General features: G+C 49.2%; 1 protein-coding gene across 3 annotated transcripts; it reads right to left on the reverse strand.

The window, feature by feature from the left end:
* Positions 1-1,991: 1,991 nt before the first annotated feature.
* LOC309537134 (leucine-rich glioma-inactivated protein 1-like) lies at positions 1,992-16,854 on the reverse strand. Of its 3 annotated transcripts, none has more exons than XM_082231684.1 (9): positions 16,102-16,853; positions 14,371-14,442; positions 11,993-12,064; positions 10,780-10,851; positions 10,036-10,107; positions 8,470-8,639; positions 6,815-6,979; positions 5,197-5,705; positions 1,992-3,762 (listed from the first exon to the last, which is right to left on the reverse strand). In XM_082231684.1, exons 1-9 carry the CDS (start codon positions 16,293-16,295, stop codon positions 3,457-3,459), a joined length of 1,632 nt encoding a protein of 543 aa, XP_082087810.1. In that variant the 5' UTR covers positions 16,296-16,853; the 3' UTR covers positions 1,992-3,456. The 3 variants fall into 3 exon arrangements, with proteins under 3 accessions (XP_082087810.1, XP_082087809.1, XP_082087811.1); XM_082231683.1 differs by having other exon boundaries at positions 5,197-5,771; XM_082231685.1 differs by lacking the exon at positions 11,993-12,064 and having other exon boundaries at positions 5,197-5,771; positions 16,102-16,854.
* Positions 16,855-18,249: the final 1,395 nt, after the last annotated feature.

Below are 18,249 nucleotides of genomic sequence, written 5' to 3' on the forward strand. Positions count from 1 at the left end.
GTCTATGCTCCATTAGCAGCTGTCCAGGGTTTCGGACACAGTCTTTCTCCCAGTCCTACCTAGAGATGACAGCGATTGAACCTATGACCTTCAACAGGCAAAGCAGATGCTCAACCACAGCCCTTCCCTAAGTTGGAAGGATCACACCCCTAGGGCCTCACCCTGTTTTAGTGTCTTCCAAGCTGCACGGAGCCTGGAAGCTGGGTTACACAATTCACAGTTTTGCAGATTTGTAGTTGATCACTCAAGGTACCGTGTCTCTTAGTGGCAGCCCAATGGCACCTCTGGAATTTACTTCCTTGCGATCTCCACTAGCCCCCGCTCACTTGCTGTCTGTGGACACTCTTGTTCCAAACACTTTTGTTTCTTAATTGCAAGGCATTTCTTGAACGATTTTCTGCTGGCTGAATGTTTACAGATGATGCGCTTCCAAATGTTGCTTACTGCAATGTACTCTGGCTTAATTGCTTTGAGCTGTAAGCCGCTTTGGGAGGGTTTTGTCCTAAAAGGCAAGACATAGCTATCCAAAAATGAAGTGAATAATAAAAAAGCATGTTGTACAGAGCAAACTCTCCTTTATATTGCTGCCTGTATGCATGCAAGGCTACTAGAAAGATCCCAGTAGAAGGAAAAATAACGCTAACATCACAGGATCCAGACTTCATATTTTTGTATAGTAGATCTCTGCTGCTTTCTCTTCATTTGACAATTTATAGCTGCGTCTCTGCGGTTCTTAAATCCTTGAATACGAAGACTTGGGAAGCAGGTGTATTCCTGCAAAACATTAAATCCAGAGGCACTAGGAAGATGGCCTCAAATGGATCTTGCACAAGTAAAAGAAGTGGTGCTGTCAGCAACTTTGGCATGCCTTGTGGATGGATTCTCTGTCCAGTTTGATCAAGGCGTGTGTAGCCTTGGCTTGATGAAACTGCAGATTTGTGAAGCTGGGAATTACGTAACCGAGATTACAATTTTTATCTTTGTCCACCTTGAGGTATCAACTGCTCCGTGAACTTTAATCACCATAATAAACGCAAATGTCTGCTGAAAATGTCTTCCCATTTCAGAATTGGTTCTAGCTTTGTACATCCTCCAGCCAAAATGGCGACTTCTGGATGTTGCTGAACTGCAACTCCCATCAGCCCCAGGGAGCCTATCCATAGCCAGGAATTATGTGAGTCGTAGTCCGCAGCATGGGGAGGGCCAAAGGTTTCTCATGCCTGCTGTATCCATTTAGCCACTGCCAGTGGCTAGGAATCATGATTGGACAGTGTTTTTGTGCTCACGTCCTGCTGGAAACCAATGCATTTTGCGGGCCACTTTGGGAACACAATATTGGGATTAGGTGGGCCTTTGGCCTGGTCCTGCAGGGCTCTCATGTTCTTGAACTTGCAGGAAGTTTCCTGGAAAATGCAACGGTGGCAAACACAGCAGTGCACTCTCTTCAGAGTAACTTCTCCCCTGCTCCCCCCATGGAGTCTAGGTAAAGGGTAAAGGGACCCCTGACCATTAGGTCCAGTCATGACCGACTCTGGGGTTGTGGCGCTCATCTCGCTTTATTGGCCGAGGCAGCCGGCGTACAGCTTCCGGGCCATGTGGCCAGCATGACTAAGCTGCTTCTGACGAACCAGAGCAGCACACAGAAAAGCCGTTTACCTTCCTGCCAGAGCGGTACCTATTTATCTGCTTGCACTTTGACGTGCTTTCGATCTGCTAGGTTGGCAGGAGCAGGGACCGAGCAACGGGAGCTCACCCCGTCGTGGGGATTCAAACCGCCGACCTTCTGATCAGCAACTCCTAGGCTCTGTGGTTTAACCCACAGCGCCATCCACGTCCCTGACCCCATGGAGTCTAGCATGCAACAAACCTGGCAGCACAGTACGGTTGTGCCTGGGCACCCCCCCCCCCTTGATATGATTATTGGCACAACCCACCTGTTGTTGCAGTTGGGAAGAAGGTGCACAGCAATCAATACTACTCATGAGCCCACGAACAATATACTATTTTTATTATTATTTACATTGGTCGCATGTTGTGGGACCCCCACGTCATGAATGGGAGACAGAAGAAGAAGGCGGTCTGCCTCTGTCGGAGAAACAGCCTCTGCCCAGGTGATGACAGCTCAATATCCTCATGATTCCAGTAAGAGCATGTACTCCTTGCAGCCCAGTGCTGCCCACTACTGGAAGAAGGTTGATGGATTTGAACAACATGCTGGTTATTTACAGGTAAAAGGATAAATGCTGTACTTAAGATGCATGGCAGATCTCCCTGGAGCCTTTCTCAGTTCTGTAGTCTCCTTTGCTCACCCATCCTATCAGTGAGTCCAGCCTACCCTGTGCCCCCTTGGTTTTCTCCCCCTGACCCACATCAAAAGGAGCAGGGGTACCTCATGTGCTTGAAAGCTAAGCTTGTGCTTTAGTTGTGCTTTAAGAACCAGACACTGTGTCGTGCCTAAAAATATTCAAAAAACCATAAGGCTGAAAACGGCCATTAAAAACACATTTGATGCAACCCAGCGGTCAATAATTGCAGGTGTCTCATTGAATGCCATTGACACTTGCTTCCATAGAACCATACATGGAATTCTTCAGTTTTGTCTCAATGGAAACCTAGAATGGGACTTTGCAGCGGCCGATTAAATGTCATGGATTTCAATGACATAGCGCAATCCTAGACCCAGGTGTAGGTCCCATTGAGTTCCACGGGTTCATGCTCCCAGATCAGTGGGTATAGGGTTACAGCTTACCTTTTGCTGGATTGCACAAATTTTATTTAGAAAACAGCAACCATGCATTTGAAAAGGAGGGGAAATAATTTGTAGTAAAAACAACAAGCGAGCAGAGAAATTAAGCAAGGGGTAACGGTTTGCACTGAAACCTTTTTTAAAAAGACAATAAAAGTTGACTTGGGGAGGGAAAACACAAGCCTTCATCCACATTAGTGAGGAGGAACAGTATTTAAATGGAGAGCATCCATGCTTTAAGCGGGGGGGAAACGACCGGGAACAAAATTCGGATTGATTTTAAGCAAGGTTTGCCTCTCCAAATCTGCACACCCCCATCTGTGAAGATGCTCAGTTTAGCCCCACTGCAAAGCATTGTGGGCTTTTGGTCCTGCAATCTCCAACATCCTTTGTTCTAGCGGTTGTTTTTTTGTTTATTTTTTTAAGCATTCTGTGGACTGTTCCTGTTGCCATTATTTTCACGTGCTAGTGAATTGTGGCTGTTCAGTTTGCCTGCCTTCCACCCACTGGCTAGCTGTTACCCAGTCCTCTCCACCCTTCTCTGCCGCTGGAGAATTGCACTCTCAGCAGCGTCTTGCTTCCCGTCCTGCCTTCCTAGTAGTTGCCTCTGGCACTGCACTTCCTCCAGGGGCTGGCTCCTCTCCTGCCCTTCCTCTCCCCATGGTGGCTGCCTCTTCTCCTTGACACCCCCAACCCCACCACCACCAGGCTCAGGCACTCTGATCGTTGATGACATGCCGGTAGATATGCGTTTGGCCCTTGAAGCTGGAGGCGATGAGGAAGTCCTGGTTGTCAATGCTGAGGTGGGCGAAGGAGCGCGGGGCCTGGGTGCTCAGCTCTTGGAAGTGCTGGAAGAGCCCTGTGACGGGGTCATAGAGGTACACTTTGCTGAAGGAGTAGTCGTTGCCTAGGAAGGCGTAGCGGTAACCGGCGATGCTCAGCGGCTGGAAGACCATGGAGCCGCGGGAAGGCATCTGCTGGACATCTCGGAACATGGAGCCGTCCCAGTGCATCACCTGCGGGTGGCAGAGAGGAACGTGAGCTCAGGTGCCCTTGGAAAGATGGAGACTCCAGCAAAGTGCAACACAGGGTTGGATATGCTCGAACTCGGCCCAGAATACCTTAAGGAGCATCTCTACCCCCGTTGTTCAGCCCGGACACTGAGGTCCAGTTCCAAGGGCCTTCTGGCGGTTCCCTCCCTGCGAGAAGTGAGGTTACAGGGAACCAGGTAGAGGGCCTTCTCAGTAGTGGCCCCCACCCTGTGGAATGCCCTCCCATCAGATGTCAAGGAAATAAACAACTATCTGACTTTTAGAAGACATCTGAAGGCAGCCCTGTTTAGGGAAGCTTTTAATGTTTGATGTTTTATTCTATTTTTAATATTTTGTTGGGAGCTGCGTAGAGTGGCGGGGGAAACCCAGCCAGATTAGTGGAGTATAAATAAAACAACAACAACAACATTAATGATATAATATTATCATATCCTACTTCTAATTGAGCCAAGAACTGGGTGATTGATGTACTTAAAAAGACCTGTGACCAGGACAGGATAACAAATTCATTCATTTCTTACCAGTCACTAGAATTTGGGCAGTCCCACGTAGGGAACTGATGGGTTTGGGGCTGATAAGCCATGGTTTATTGGGTCAAGGGTAGGCCTTGTGCCAGGGTAGCTCCTTATTCCCTCACATAAACAACCACTCTTTGTCCTTTTCTGTATAAAGCACGACAGGTGCTTGAAGATGCTGCCATATCATAGTCTCCATTCTAAACACACTCAGTTTCTTCAACACAGGACCATCTTCACTGCCCTCCTCTGAACCGCAACCAATTTGTCTGCTACTTTCTTAATGTGCAGCACCCAGAAATGAGCACTTTACACCAGATGAGGTCTGGTTAATGTGGAATAAGTGGCATTTCTTTGCCGTGGCTTGGAAACTGTGGTTCTACTAATGCAGCCTAATGTGTCTGGACTTCAGGAGCACTCCATATCTACTTCCCTGTTCAGGGCTTCCTTTACCTCTAGGCTGCCGGGTTCAACACCCACCACACCTCAACATTCAGAAACAGGCGGTGCTGTAAATGAGAGTGGACTAAGGGCAGTTTCAACACCTTTTCACGGAGCATAAGCACATTCCCCCACTGCAGGGTTGAAGAAACCCTGGCCCTCTAGACCAGTGTTACCCAAACGTGGGTCTCCAGCTGTTTTAGGACCACAATTCCCATCATCTCTGACCATGGGCCCTGTTAGCTAGGGATGATGGGAGTTGTAGTCCATCAACAGCTTGGGAGATCCAAGGTTGGGAAACCCTACTCTAGGCATTGTTCAACCGCCATTGCCGGGGCTGATGGGAACTGTAGCTGTAGCAACATCTGGAAGGCCAAAGATTCCCCACACCTGTCCTACTGAGAAGCAAATTGGGACTTAGTGACAATTCCACCAGCCTCACCTTGGAGTCACCAAGGAATCGGGTCAGGCAAACGTAGACATCCTCCTTGACTTTGAAGTGCTTGACGGCATAGACATCATCCATGTCAGGGATGTCCGTGCGGCGGACAAACTGCTGCTTATTCCACTGGTAGACGACAGGGCGCTGAGAGCTGCTGGCCAAGATGAGGTGGGGTTTGCCAGCAATCTCCAGGAACTCGGCATCTGTGTCGCGATACCAGGGGTGCAGAGACTGATGCGAGTAGAAGCCATGCCCGTTCCAGCGATACAGCGTAGTGGAGCCGGCCTTGGAGCTGTCGGCCATGATGAAATACCAGTCTCCCTCCACGCGGAAGACCTCAATGTCGTTGGGCTTGCGGATGCGGGAGCCGTCGATGGCCTGCATGTGTACGAAGCCCCCCGCCGCTGCTTCATGCCGCTTGTAGATGTGCGAGCCTCCGAACAGCTGAGCCACTACCACAAAGAGGTGGCCGTCGATCACCAGGGGTTTGCAGACCACCGTGGACGAGCCTAGGAAGTGGAGACGGTGTGGAGAGAACGAATGGTGACCTGCTCCTTTGCGTGATGTTAGAGAGGCTACAGTTGAAAGAAACAGCAGCTATGGAGAAGGCCCAATGGAACACAGACAAAATGGCGGACGGGTGGGCAAGTGTTCAGTGTCATACTACAGAGACATGGTTTCCGTAAGAAGGGAAATATGAATGATCTTTAGGGCTGGACGATATCTGGTTTTCAACATCGCAATATATTGCCATCTAAACATCATGATATATCTATCATCTATCTATCTATCTATCTATCTATCTATCTATCTATCATCTATCACGATGTCTGAAATAAGGATGGAGCTATGTAAAGGCATTGGGCTGGCTTCACGGTTTCCCCCCGCATTGCGATTTTTGCATGGTGCGCACACACAAACATCACAATTCGCGATATATTGCCAGGTCAAAAATTATGACGCCTATATCACAATACGGACCTCAAACTCGATGATATATTGATATAGCGCCCAGCCCTAATGATCTTATTGGTTTCTTAGAGGATAAAAACACAAGTGAACCATAGAACACAAGTAGGGAACGTACATTCCCCCAGAGGTTGCTGGGCTGCAACTCCCACCATGTCTGACCATTGGCCATGCAGGCAGGGGCTTATGGGAATTGGAGTCCAACAGTGTCTGGGTGTGTGTGTAGGGGTTCACCATCCCTGGCCTCACACCTCAAACCCCAGCCAGCCTATTTAACACTAGCAGCTACATTAGAGTCCTTCCCTCGCTGCACCTGGGACACAATGAGCCTTCCTGCAAACATTAACTCTCAAGCTTTCCTCCCACACTCATGTATTGTTGCTGACCTTGTCCATTAATAAGGATCATAGAAAACCGCTTTTACTTTCTGACCATCTAGCCCAGTATTGTCTGCAATGATTGACAGCAGCTCTCCAGGGATTCAGGCAAGGGAACCTTCCCAGTCCTACCTGGAGATGCTGGGGATTGAACCAGGAACCTCTGGCATGTCAAGCCAACACCCTACCACTGGGCTAAAGCTCTTCTGCCTCCCAGGATGTAAGACAGGGTCTCTAATAGAGCCAGGAGAGGAAGTGGGTGCATAGCTCACCGTTAATGCTGGCATAGGTGCGGAATTTTCCGGCCACATGGTCCCACTCCAAGAAACTGCAGCGGCCAGTGAAGGGCTGGGCAATGACCAAGTTCTGTTCCTTGTTGTTCATGAAGGTTTCCACCGAGAGCGACTGCTCAGGTAGCGTGTCGAAGAGAACAAGGTCTGCAGGAAAGAGGGTGGAGGTTAGAACTTGAACAGGAAAGGACCTCCTCTGCTTCTATTTGCTTCACCTGTCCTGAGTGGGGACAACTCAGCTGGCTGAAACACTATTAATCAATAAGGGCATGTTCCCCAGGTCTTAAACACCCACCCACCCACATCACAGACTTTTTGTATTTATTTACAGTACTGCTTTTAAACCCTCAGGCACACATTTCTTTATCTGCCTCTCAGAACTCTCCCAAATCAACTTTTAAAGACATCTAGAGTCATGGCCACCACATCTCAGGGTGGCAAATCCCACCAGGTGACAAAGTGTTTCCTTTGGTCTGCCCTGCACTGATGCCCCAAAAAATTCAATTGGACAATCCCAACTTCTGGTGCAGGGTTTCTCAAACATGGGTCTCCAGCTGTTTTTGGACTACAACTCCCATCATCCCAAGCTAACAGGACCAGTGGCCAGGAATGATGGGAACTGTAATCCAAAAACAGCTGTTCTAGTGATCTGAAAGGAGAAAAGCTTCTCATCTATCCTCTTTCCCCTTACACCATGCATAATCCTGATCATGTTTGTCACCCACGACAGCCATGAAGAACCTAAGAACCATAGAAGTACTCATCTTAGATCAGACCAAAGGGCTTATCTCAGGGGTGAGAAACCTGTGACTCTCCAGATGATCCTGGACTACAAATCCTATCATCCCTAACCACTGGCCATCCTGGCTGGGCTGACAGGAGTTGGAGTCCACTAGCATCATGAGGTTCAAACCCCTCAAGTATTCGAGTCCAGTATCCCAAACCAGATGCCATTAAGAATCCCACAAGCAGGGAAGCTGAAGGCAAGGCTGAAACCAAACAACAACAACAACAACAATAACATTAATACCCCACCCATTTGACTGGGTGGCTTCCAGCAAAATATAAAATATAAAGTAAAAATAAAATAATAAATAATATAATGTCAAACATTAAAAACTTCCTGATACAGGGCTGCCTTCAGATGTCTTCTAAAAGATGTGTAGTTCTTCATCTCCTTGACATCTGATGGGCAGGCAACCTGACTCCTCAATCAGCAAACACCTGCTATATGTGAAAACCATTGGTGCCAACTCCCTGGGGCCCTGGGTGCCCAAGCACCCATAAAATTCCCCATGAAGGTGCCAGGCACCCACAAATTTCAGTGCCAGGGCCATGCATGATCAATGGCCCCGGGTACCCACGGTTGTGGAGCCAAGCTGGCACTCCTGTTGAAAACAAAGACAGGAGAGTGGCAGAAGAGAACAGACTGGAGGGGCTGGAATAAGAGGACAGGGAATCCCAAAAGAACTGTAGTGGGTGGGGGTTCTTGTTTATTTTGCGTATTTATATACTGCTTTGCATCAGACGAGACCAAAAAGTGGTTTACAAAATGTCTTGGGCCATCCTTGAGTGAAGGTGGTGGTGGGGACCCTCTTCCGGGTGGGGGAAGCGCAGGGGAGAAAGAGATGACCTACCTGTGGTGATGCAGTTGAAGCCTGCAGGGCGGAGGTCGCTGATTTTGGTGCGGTTCAGCTCCGGCGGCGACCGGCACTCCATGGGCTCCACCTGGGCGTTGGTCTCGCCCAGCCACTCCACCAGCCATTTGAGTTTGCAGTCACAGTGGAAAGCATTTCCCCGCAAATCCCTGCCAGGAAAGAAGCCAGTTTGGGACTAGCACTAGGGTGAGGGCAGCCGAAATGTGGACAGTGTTATCATTGTTGGATTAGATTCCTGCATTGCTGGGGGTTGGACTAGATGACCCTGAGGGTCCCTTCCAATTCTACAATTCTATGGAGTTTCAGTTCAAAAGCTTCTGAAGGGTACCATGTTGGCTATCCCTGCCCTCTTCCCTTGCCCTGCCCCAGCCTTGCTCCCTCCCTTCTTACAGCACAGTCAACTTTTGCATCCTTTTGTAATTAGGTTAGGATGGTGAACATAGCTTGGGGTGGCACTGTTTTGAAAACTGTCGCTGCTTCAGCAACTGTGCCCACAATTAGTCGAGCAAATTAATCTCCACCCACGCAGAGCTTGTGACATTTGGTCCTCCCCTTTGGCTTTCCTTTGCAAGAGACTCCAATGCGCTTTTGATTGCACTCCTTGCCAGCAGCGGAGAGGTAACTGAATCACTATGGGCACTTAGAATCCAAGAATTGTAGAGTTAGAAGGGATTTCACCCCCTGCAATGCAGGAATCTCCACCGAAGCATCCATGGCAGATGGCCATCCAACTTCTGCTTAAAAACCTCCAAGGAAGCAGACTCCACAACCTCCAAAGGGAGACCATTCCACTATCAAACAGCTCTTACTGTCAGAAAGTTCTTCCTAATGTTTAGCCAGAATCTCCTTTCTTGTATTTTGAAGCCACTGTTCCGAGTGCCACCTCCAGAGCAGGAGAAAACAAGCTTGTTCCATCTTCCATACAACAGCCCTTGATGTATCTGAAGATGTCTATCGTATTTCCTCTTATCCAGACTAAACATACCCAGCTCCTTCAACCATTCCTCATAAGGCTGAGTTTCCAGACTCTTGATCTTCTTGGTCACCCTCCTCTGCATACATTCCAGCTTGTCAATATCCTTTTTAAATTGTGGCACCCAGAACTGGACACAATACTCCAGGTGTGGCAGAATATGACTTCCCTATACTTCTGATGATGAAGCCTAAAATAGCATTAGGGGTTTTGTTTTTTGCTGCTGCATCACACTGTCGACTCATGTTAAGCTGTTAGACAACATTAGCTATTTCAAGAGCATTCCTTCTGACTTGTTTGTGAGGAGGTTAGATGAACGTGTGCCAAAGCAAATATCGTCCTGTGCTTTCTCATGCATTCCCCCCTCACTTTTATTATGGCAAGAGGTCTGATCTTTTGAGGGAAGGGGGTTAATAGCGCAAGACCACCCAACCAACTCTAATGGTGGCAACCTGACTTTGCCAGGAAGCAACTGAATCCCACCCAAAATTAGTGACTGCCAGGAAGTGCCCCACATCCTCCATGTACTCCACACCCACAACCCTCCCCCCCCCCCTTAGTCCCACACTCACACTGAAGTCAAAGCATCTAAGCCCTGGAACAGGTTCCTTGGTAAGGTCTGCAAGTTATTGTTAGCCAAATTCCTGTGGGCAAGAAGAAGAAGAAGAGTTTGGATTTGATATCCCACTTTATCACTACCCTAAGGAGTCTCAAAGCGGCTAACAATCTCCTTTCCCTTCCTCCCCCACAACAAACACTCTGTGAGGTGAGTGAGGCTGTGAGATTTCAGAGAAGTGTGACTAGCCCAAGGCCACCCAGCAGCTGCATGTGGAGGAACGGGGAAGCGAACCCGGTTCACCAGATTACAAGTCCACCGCTCTTAACCACTACACCACACTGGCAGGGAAAACACTTAGAAGGAAGGCAACGTACACATCCTCAGTTTGCGGGGCTGGGAAGGCGAACATTGCAGTGGAAGTGAAGGAAACACAGTTTAAATAAAGGGGATATGTATTAGGAACCAACAGGGTCTGCAAAAGACGCTTTGCTACTGGTCAGGAATGATGGGAGTTGGATTTGGGGGTGTTGGGAGCAGTGAGGGATGATGAGAACGGTCCGGGAATGCTGGAATCTGGAATCCAACATCATATGGAAATCTGGTGTTTGGAGGAAATGCAAGGAAGTGTAAGGTGGAGAGAAGGAGAGGACAAGTATGGAGATGTGGGGCGGCTGGATGCCATCTTGGGAAGTGAGATTGTTTGGGTCTGTGTTAAGGGATAGACTGGGATTAGGAGTGGGTCAAAAAAATCACTCACAGGTAGAGGAGGTTCTTGAGACCTCGGAAGGCATTCTTAGAGATTGCTTCAAGCCTGTTTTGCTCAATGAACCTACAAGTGGAAAGAACAATTAAGTCACAATTTGGAAGACAGCAGTGGAGGGACAACTAAAAGGGAAACAAGGTAGCCAGTCTCAGAAGTTTAATGGTGATATTCATGGCTTCAAGGGATGGAGCAGGGACGGGGGGCAAAGGGGATTAGAAGCCTGAAATGGCAAGACTTATCTATAAAAGCTGTATGTGTTGGATCCAGGCACAGTGGCTCATACCTTCCTATCTCACCTCTCTCACACTCTGAATTCCTCTCTTGCTTTTGGCTTAGTGGCAAACCATAGTTTAGTGGCCTGAACCAGACCAATCCATGGTTGGTGTATGCCACAGTTTTCCTACAAAGCACAGTTTTGGACTGGGTTTATATACCTGTTTTGTTGAATTCATGGTTTGCCCAGACCACAGGTTGCCCATTTCAGATGTAACAGCAAACTGTGGATTGCTGCTACATCAGAAGGAAACCAGAGAGTGTGAGGAGTAGTGTGGAAGGAGTAGCGACTGCGAGCACAGAGGCTCATTTACATGATTCTTGGTACGACATTGGTTTGGTGTCACATCTGAACTAGCCGAAAGAGGTTGCAAACCTATCTTTCACTATTATTATTATTATTATTATTATTATTATTATTATTATTATTATGTTTCTATACCACCCTTCATCTGTAGATCACAGGGCAGTTTACAATATAAAAGCACATAAATACATACCATAACAACAAACAAAACCAATACCCCCCCCAGTTTAAAAGGCCATATAGCTTGTTTAATTAGCCTATTATTATTTATATAAATGTGCATAATTTCTATTAATTTATTAAATCAGACCATTATGCACATTTAAAACAGCATGTTTCCTTTCAAAAAATTCACTGATGTTGTAGTCTAGGGAAGTGTACTTAAACTTAAGCGAAGATTAAGTAACAAAATTAAAGCCTAGGAGATTAGTCAACTAGGGAGATCTTTAATAAGTTGCCTGTCTTCTCTTAATACGGATTCACCTCCTAAAGTGACTCAACCTTGCCCCAAATATCCATCCCAACCCCTTACCCTCCTGGGTCATTTATGCCTCACCCCACTCCACCCCACCCCAACGCACATGGCTGCCCCCAGCCCTCCCCTGACGCCCCCCCTTGCACACTCACAAGTACTCCAGGTGTATGAGTCCCACAAAGGCGTCGTCCCCGATCAGTTCCAGGGAGTTGTAAGTGATCAAGCTAGGGGTTGGGGGATTGGGGGAAGAAGCAGGCAGGTCAGACACTGGGGCATACGACGGGGACGGTAACCAAGTCTGGGATGGAAGACAGGGAGAAGGGCTTGCGTCCCAAATCGCTGCATCTTGTATCAAGGTGCCCTCTAGGTTTGGAAGGGCATGGTAACAAGGTTTACTGTCACTACCGTCCAAAAGAGTTAAATCACACTCACAATCTGGTGTTCCTATGGTGGGCGAAAGAGGACTCAGTGAGGAGCTATCTCACTAGTACCAAGACCTTGGTCTACCCACAGCTGGAAGGTCAACAGGAAGGAAAGGGGCCTGCCAATCACCCCTTAGCTGTAATGGAGAGATCTAATGGGGTGCCCAGAGTATTATGCCAGAGCATCCTGCACCAGCCCCCCCCTGCTCTTGTCATTAGCTAGAGCTCAGCACATGGACATAGCCAGGATTTTTTGTTGGGTAGGGTAGGACTTTTAAGGGGGGGGGGCAGAACCGACGTGATTGGTCAGTTAGTTAAGTATTTCTATTGTTTTAATTGATTGGGGGGGATCTTCCCCTCTTGCGCCCCCTGGCTACGCCCATGCCTTGGCAGGGTTTGGCCCCCAAATCTGTTCTTCAACCCAAGGGATCAAGGTTGGACTATGTGACAAAATGACAGGGGAAACAGTGACTTGGAGCATGCACAGAATATGCATTTCTTTGTAGAACATGTGTGGGCCATTTCTATCCACACACTTGCAGTTAGGAGACTTCCTATGATGTTGGAATCCAGTTCTGGATTCATACGGGTACCTTTCCCTCTCTCATTAAGCACTGCCATCATGCCAATGAGAAACTTCCTCCGCCCTGCACCAGCGCAGATTGGAATGAAGGCCTCTACTCACTATTTCCACCCCACTTGGCTCTGCTTGCGGTGCGTGAGATTCTCTCACCCACCCCTTAAGCAGCAGTAGGGCACAAGTAAGTATCCGTGAAAATGTACAAATACAATTGCACAGATGTGAGAGAGACATGCTTACGGGGGGCACACACAGACACACCAACAGACACCATCACATGTACCGCAAAATCAAGTGTCGGCACTAACCCACAAGCCCGATCTCGTGAAACGTTACAAGTTCCCTCCTGTAATCCACACTCACAGGAGCATCTGCAAACAGTCACTGATAAGGCAGATCAATTTCAGGGCTGCTATTGTTGATTAATGGTTCAAGTTTAAGCCAATTAACTGATGGATGAGTTGATGATATCTGCATTAATTTGCAGAAAGATAACCTTTGTTCCAAAGAAAAGCATTTTTTAAGTCAATGCACACATTTGTTGCAACAGACATTGTTTTTGGAGAGGCATTCTGCCTGATGTCTCTTACACTGGAGGAAATGCCTCTTTTGTGATGCTACTTGTATAAAAATGAAAATGTGTATAACAAATTCCCTGAGCACCTTTTACTCCCTTCCAATGACCTTTCTAACTGACAAATTGACTAAACTAGCCTTCCAAACCTGTTGTCCTCCAGATGTTGTTGGACTCTAACTCCTATCAGCCCCCAAGCACCATGGCCAATGGTCAGGGATGATGGGAGTTGGAGTCCAATACATTTGCAGGCCACCAGGTTGGGCTAGAGAAGACAGCTAGGTGGATATATTCACATACTGCCGGGGAACTTTTGTCCCACCAGATGTGGTTGAACTATGGGCAACTATGGGGTTGCAGTGCTCATCTTGCTTTCAGGCCAAGGGAGCTGGCGTTGGTCCACAGACAGCTTTCTGGGTCATGTGGCCAGCATAACTAAACCGCTTCTGGTTCAACTGAACACTGTGGTGGAAACCAGAGAGCATTTGCCTTCCCGCTGCAGCAGTACCTATTTATCTACTTGCACTGGTATGCTTTCGAACTGCTAGGTTGGCAGGAGCTGGGACAGAGCAATGGGAGCTCACTCCATGGTGGGGATTCAAACGGCCGACCTTCCGATCGGCAAGTCCAAGAGGCTCAATGGTTTAGACCACAGTGCCAACTCCCATCAGACACAGCAAGCATGGTCAGGGATGGTGGCAGCTATTAGCTCAGTCACATCTGGAGGGCCAAAGGTTCCCCACACCTGCTCTGTGCATATCCAAAAGCAAGAGGCAGCGAAAGAGTACAAATTGACCTAAGGAGATTCACCGTCACTGGGCGACACACAGGCTGAAAGGGAGGTTTACGGGAACAGCTTCTTATGTGGCTCACACGCATGGAGAAAACAAAAGGCATGCCAGGTATTGTCTATCCACACACACCACTCACAACCGAGGTGTCAGGAATCCTTACAGCAGCTGGAGAGATGGCACCTGTTGAAAGCTGCCAGCTAAGATCTCGGTGAATCCTGAGCGAATTAGAGACCTGCAGAGAGAGGAAGGAGGAGAGGGGGAGGAAAGAGAAAGGAGGGGGGTGGAAAGTGGATGATGTGAGGAAAGATGTCAGCTGCAGGCAGCCTGGCAGCACCAGCAAGCCCCATGAAGGATGGCACAGTCAGCCCCAAACTGAGCCTGCCCAGACTTGAAGGAGCTCAAACCCCGAAGCATCCTGACCACAGAACTCCCAAAAAACCAGCCTTTCAAAGCCCAAATGTTGTTGTCTTCCCACCACCACCCATAAAAAACCCCTTCATTGCTGCACAGAGAAAGCTGAGCTGAAATACGCCTCTGTTTTTTTCATGCAGCAGCTAGAGTGGTTGTGTGTTTCTGTGGAATTTCTCTAAGCTTTCCTGGAGTACACATTGCTTTTCAACCTATGGTTCCTCTACTCACTTCCAAGGGTCTCCAGGGAGCTGCATGCCTGCATCTCTGCAACAGCAGAGCAATCCCTGAGAGATCTGCAGATGTTTTCACCTGCAAGTTATCTCTCCAGTCTATGGGGGGGGGAGCACTTGAGGCACACCTAGGATAGACACTTGTCCTGACCCTTGGATGCCACCGCTGGAGGTAACAGCTGGGCTGTGTAGTATCCACTCGAGGTGTTGCTCTAGGGAACAGGCAAGGGATCTAAGGCCCCGAGGGCACATTCTTGGGCTCGCGGATCCAGTACAATTTGGGAAGGAGATGATTCTTCTCCCCCGCACGGTTCAAAGCGCTGGGTCCCCGAAACCTTCCAGAATCCTCATAGCTAACCGCCAAGGAGCCACCATCACTGCACCACACAGCCATGTGGGGAGGGGAGAAGCAGGGCATCCACCTTTACGTGCTGCCAAAAATCATAGAGAATCATAGAATCCTAGAGTTGGAAGAGACCACAAGGGCCATCGAGTCCAACCCCCTGCCATCATTTTGCAATTAGAAATGAATAAATATGCTAAACGATGCCAAGCAGGAAAACCGACATCCAGCCACATCTATTGGCGGGGAGGGAAATGGAGGGGGTGGGAGAGCACACCCCAAGGGCTGGTTGCTGATTCTCACAGGCAATATCCCTCCCCACGGTGGCGGCCCCATGTCCAGGGTTCCGATGTGGGGAGGAGAGGGCAGTTAAAAAAGAGCCATTCACCTTTCTTTTTGGGAGGGTCCCTCACCCATCCTTAAGGGGCTGTTTTTCGAAGGCTGGTGGGGCAGGGGAGCCGGGTGAAATTGAGAGGGTGGGGGAGTCAAGGGGATCTGTAGATAGCACCCCCTCCTCTAAATTATTCAAGTCCTGGCCCCAAACTTTTAGGAGATGAATCCCCTAGCCCAGTCCCTCCTCAATGAACCGGAGCCACCCAAATCAAGTGTAAACTTAAGCAAATTATTTATCTGTCTGTCTGTCTGTCTGTTTATCTATCTATCTATCTATCTATCTATCTATCTATCATCTATCTATCTATCCATCCATCTATCTATCTTTATCTCCTTTATAACCCCCTGCTGTCCACCTTCTCCAAGCAAGGGGTCCTGGAGAATATGCATGTATTCGGCCTGCGTGTAAGGGAAAGGGAAGCGGGGTTCCTGCGTGGAGTGGGGGGCGACATTCCCCGAGCCCCTCCACCGCCTCCAATCCCCCCACCCGCACCCCGGAGAGAAGCTTGCTTACAGGGAGAAGAGGTTCTGGGGCAGGTCTCGTGGGATCTCCTTGACCTTCTCGCAGATGGCCGTGTCCTTGAAGCAGGTGCAGCCCCCCGGGCACTTGCGCTTGGGGTACTTTCGGCCGCCGCTGCCCGGCCCAGCCAGGAGCAGCAGCAGCAGCAGCGGGGCGCCGGCGCCGCCGAGCCCCAGGCGCCAGCCCATCCTCCAGCCTCGCAGGGGCCCCAGGCGAGCAGCCCGGCCGGCGGGGCGCCTTCCCGGCGGCGGAGGCTCTGCTTTCCCCGCTCGCGCAAAGCGACCGGTCGCGTCCGCGTGGGTCCTAATCCCGAGGCGGCAGCGCCTTGCTCCGCGCTCTCGCCGTCATGGTCTCGCCGCCCTCGGCGGTGGCGTGCAAGGCGCCCTCTCCGCCGCCTGCGCCTGGATCCGGCAATGGGTCCCTTTTCGACTCCCTTTCAGCGGCGCAGACGCTCCCGGGTTACCGCCGCCTGCGGATCTTGCAATCCGCTTTGCCTGCTGCTCTGATTGCTGTGATCGCTAAAGATCTAAGTGTATGTATGTATATATAGATAGATAATCGACTTCTCCACCTAGGAGGGAAACGAAATAGAATCAGCTAATCGATTTGGGGCTGATAGGAAAGATCTAACCCCAAACAGCCATTTCTCTAACGTTCATGCACCCGTTTCCCTCTCCGCTCCTTCCTCCCTTTCTCTCTGCTCTGCTCTTGTCTCCGCAGATACATCACCGCCGCGTGTACACACGCGCGCGCGCACACACACACAAACCAGAGAGAGAGCGAGAGAAAGCTGCCAACCAATAGGAATGCAAGCTCCCGGCTGGCAAAGCTACCAACCTACACTAGGGAGGCAAATGAAATTGGAGGGAAAGGAGGAGGTGGGGAATCATTGTTGTCACCCAGCACATCAAAACTCTGGAAATTGCTCCCGCAAGAGGTAGTGATGGCCACTAGCGCAAATGAGGATTGGACTAATTCATGGCGGATAATGGCCATCGCGACTGCGTGTCATCTCTACTTCCCACAGGCATATGCCTGGCCACTGTCAGAATAGGATGGCGGAGAAGCTGGGCCTTGGGCCTGATCCAAGCAGGGCCCTTCTAACGCTCTTCTGCAATGAGCAAGAGGGCCCCCAATTCAGGGTTGGCCCAAGTTGTTTTGCCGTCTGAGGCAAAGGACAACATAGGGGCCTCTCTTGTGTTGAGAAGTTGACTAGCCTGGCTGCTGAATCTTCAGCACTGGGTGTCAGGATAGTGTCCTCCACACAGCACCTGAAGACAGCAGCTCAGTGCAGGGCAAGCCATGTAGCATATACAGTGGAGGGTGGTCGTAGAGCTTAAGATGAACAACCAGGGAACTGCTGTTGCTCCCCAATATTTGCCACCTGAGGGCATTCTCCTCACTGCCTAATGGTAGGGCTGGCCCTCTGAATACATATTACCACCTAAAACAGGTGTGTGTGTGTGTGTGTGAGAGAGAGAGAGCATTACCAGAGTGTAAAATTATCTAACTGCACAGGTGGTGTTGCCTTCACAAAAATCATATGGGTGACACTGATCTTCCTGTGTGTGAGATTAGATCTCAGAACAAGAGTTCCATGTTAATTCTATTAATCACATGTCTGTATCTCACAGTCCCTACCGGAAGTGCAGATTAACACACACACACACGCACGCACACACACACACACACACACGGCTAGCAACTGACCTTATCCCACCAAACCAATGGGGATTTGAACCCAGGTCTCCCCAGGCAGCTGCCTAGGACCCATAAAAACTCACCTCTGCCTTTGCTTCCCACTCTAGAAAAGGTGGCTGAGTCTACCATGTACCTTGGCGTGATGCTACAACAAGGGCATTATGGGAAATTAAATGAAGGTTCCAAGACCCAAATCCCTGATGCTCCTGCTTCCACCTGGATAATCTATAGGGGACCAGGTGGCATATGAACAGCCCCACCAAATGGTACTTTATCAAGGGTCTGCCCTGTTCTCAGGTCAAGTCCAACACTCCATGGGTACACTGCTTTAAAAGAAGAAGAAGAAGCTCGATATAGTCTTTAACAACTCTGAAAGCAATCATAGTATTTGGAAGGATAGCTGACCATCTAGATCAGGCATAGGCAAACTCGGACCTCCAG

This window comes from Podarcis vaucheri (assembly GCF_965113315.1).
Source record: "Podarcis vaucheri genome assembly, chromosome: 7".
NCBI lineage: Eukaryota > Metazoa > Chordata > Lepidosauria > Squamata > Lacertidae > Podarcis > Podarcis vaucheri.

Excerpts from the sequence above, each read along its gene's own strand:
- LOC309537134 (XM_082231683.1), bottom strand. The coding sequence starts at position 16,295 with ATGGGCTGGCGCCTGGGGCTCGGCGGCGCCGGCGCCCCGCTGCTGCTG. Across the intron at positions 12,065-14,370 it reads GTGCCATCTCTCCAGCTGCT|CTTGATCACTTACAACTCCC; the intron begins GTAAGGATTCCT and ends CCCAACCCCTAG. Across the intron at positions 3,763-5,196 it reads GATTCCTTGGTGACTCCAAG|GTGATGCACTGGGACGGCTC; the intron begins GTGAGGCTGGTG and ends TGCCACCCGCAG.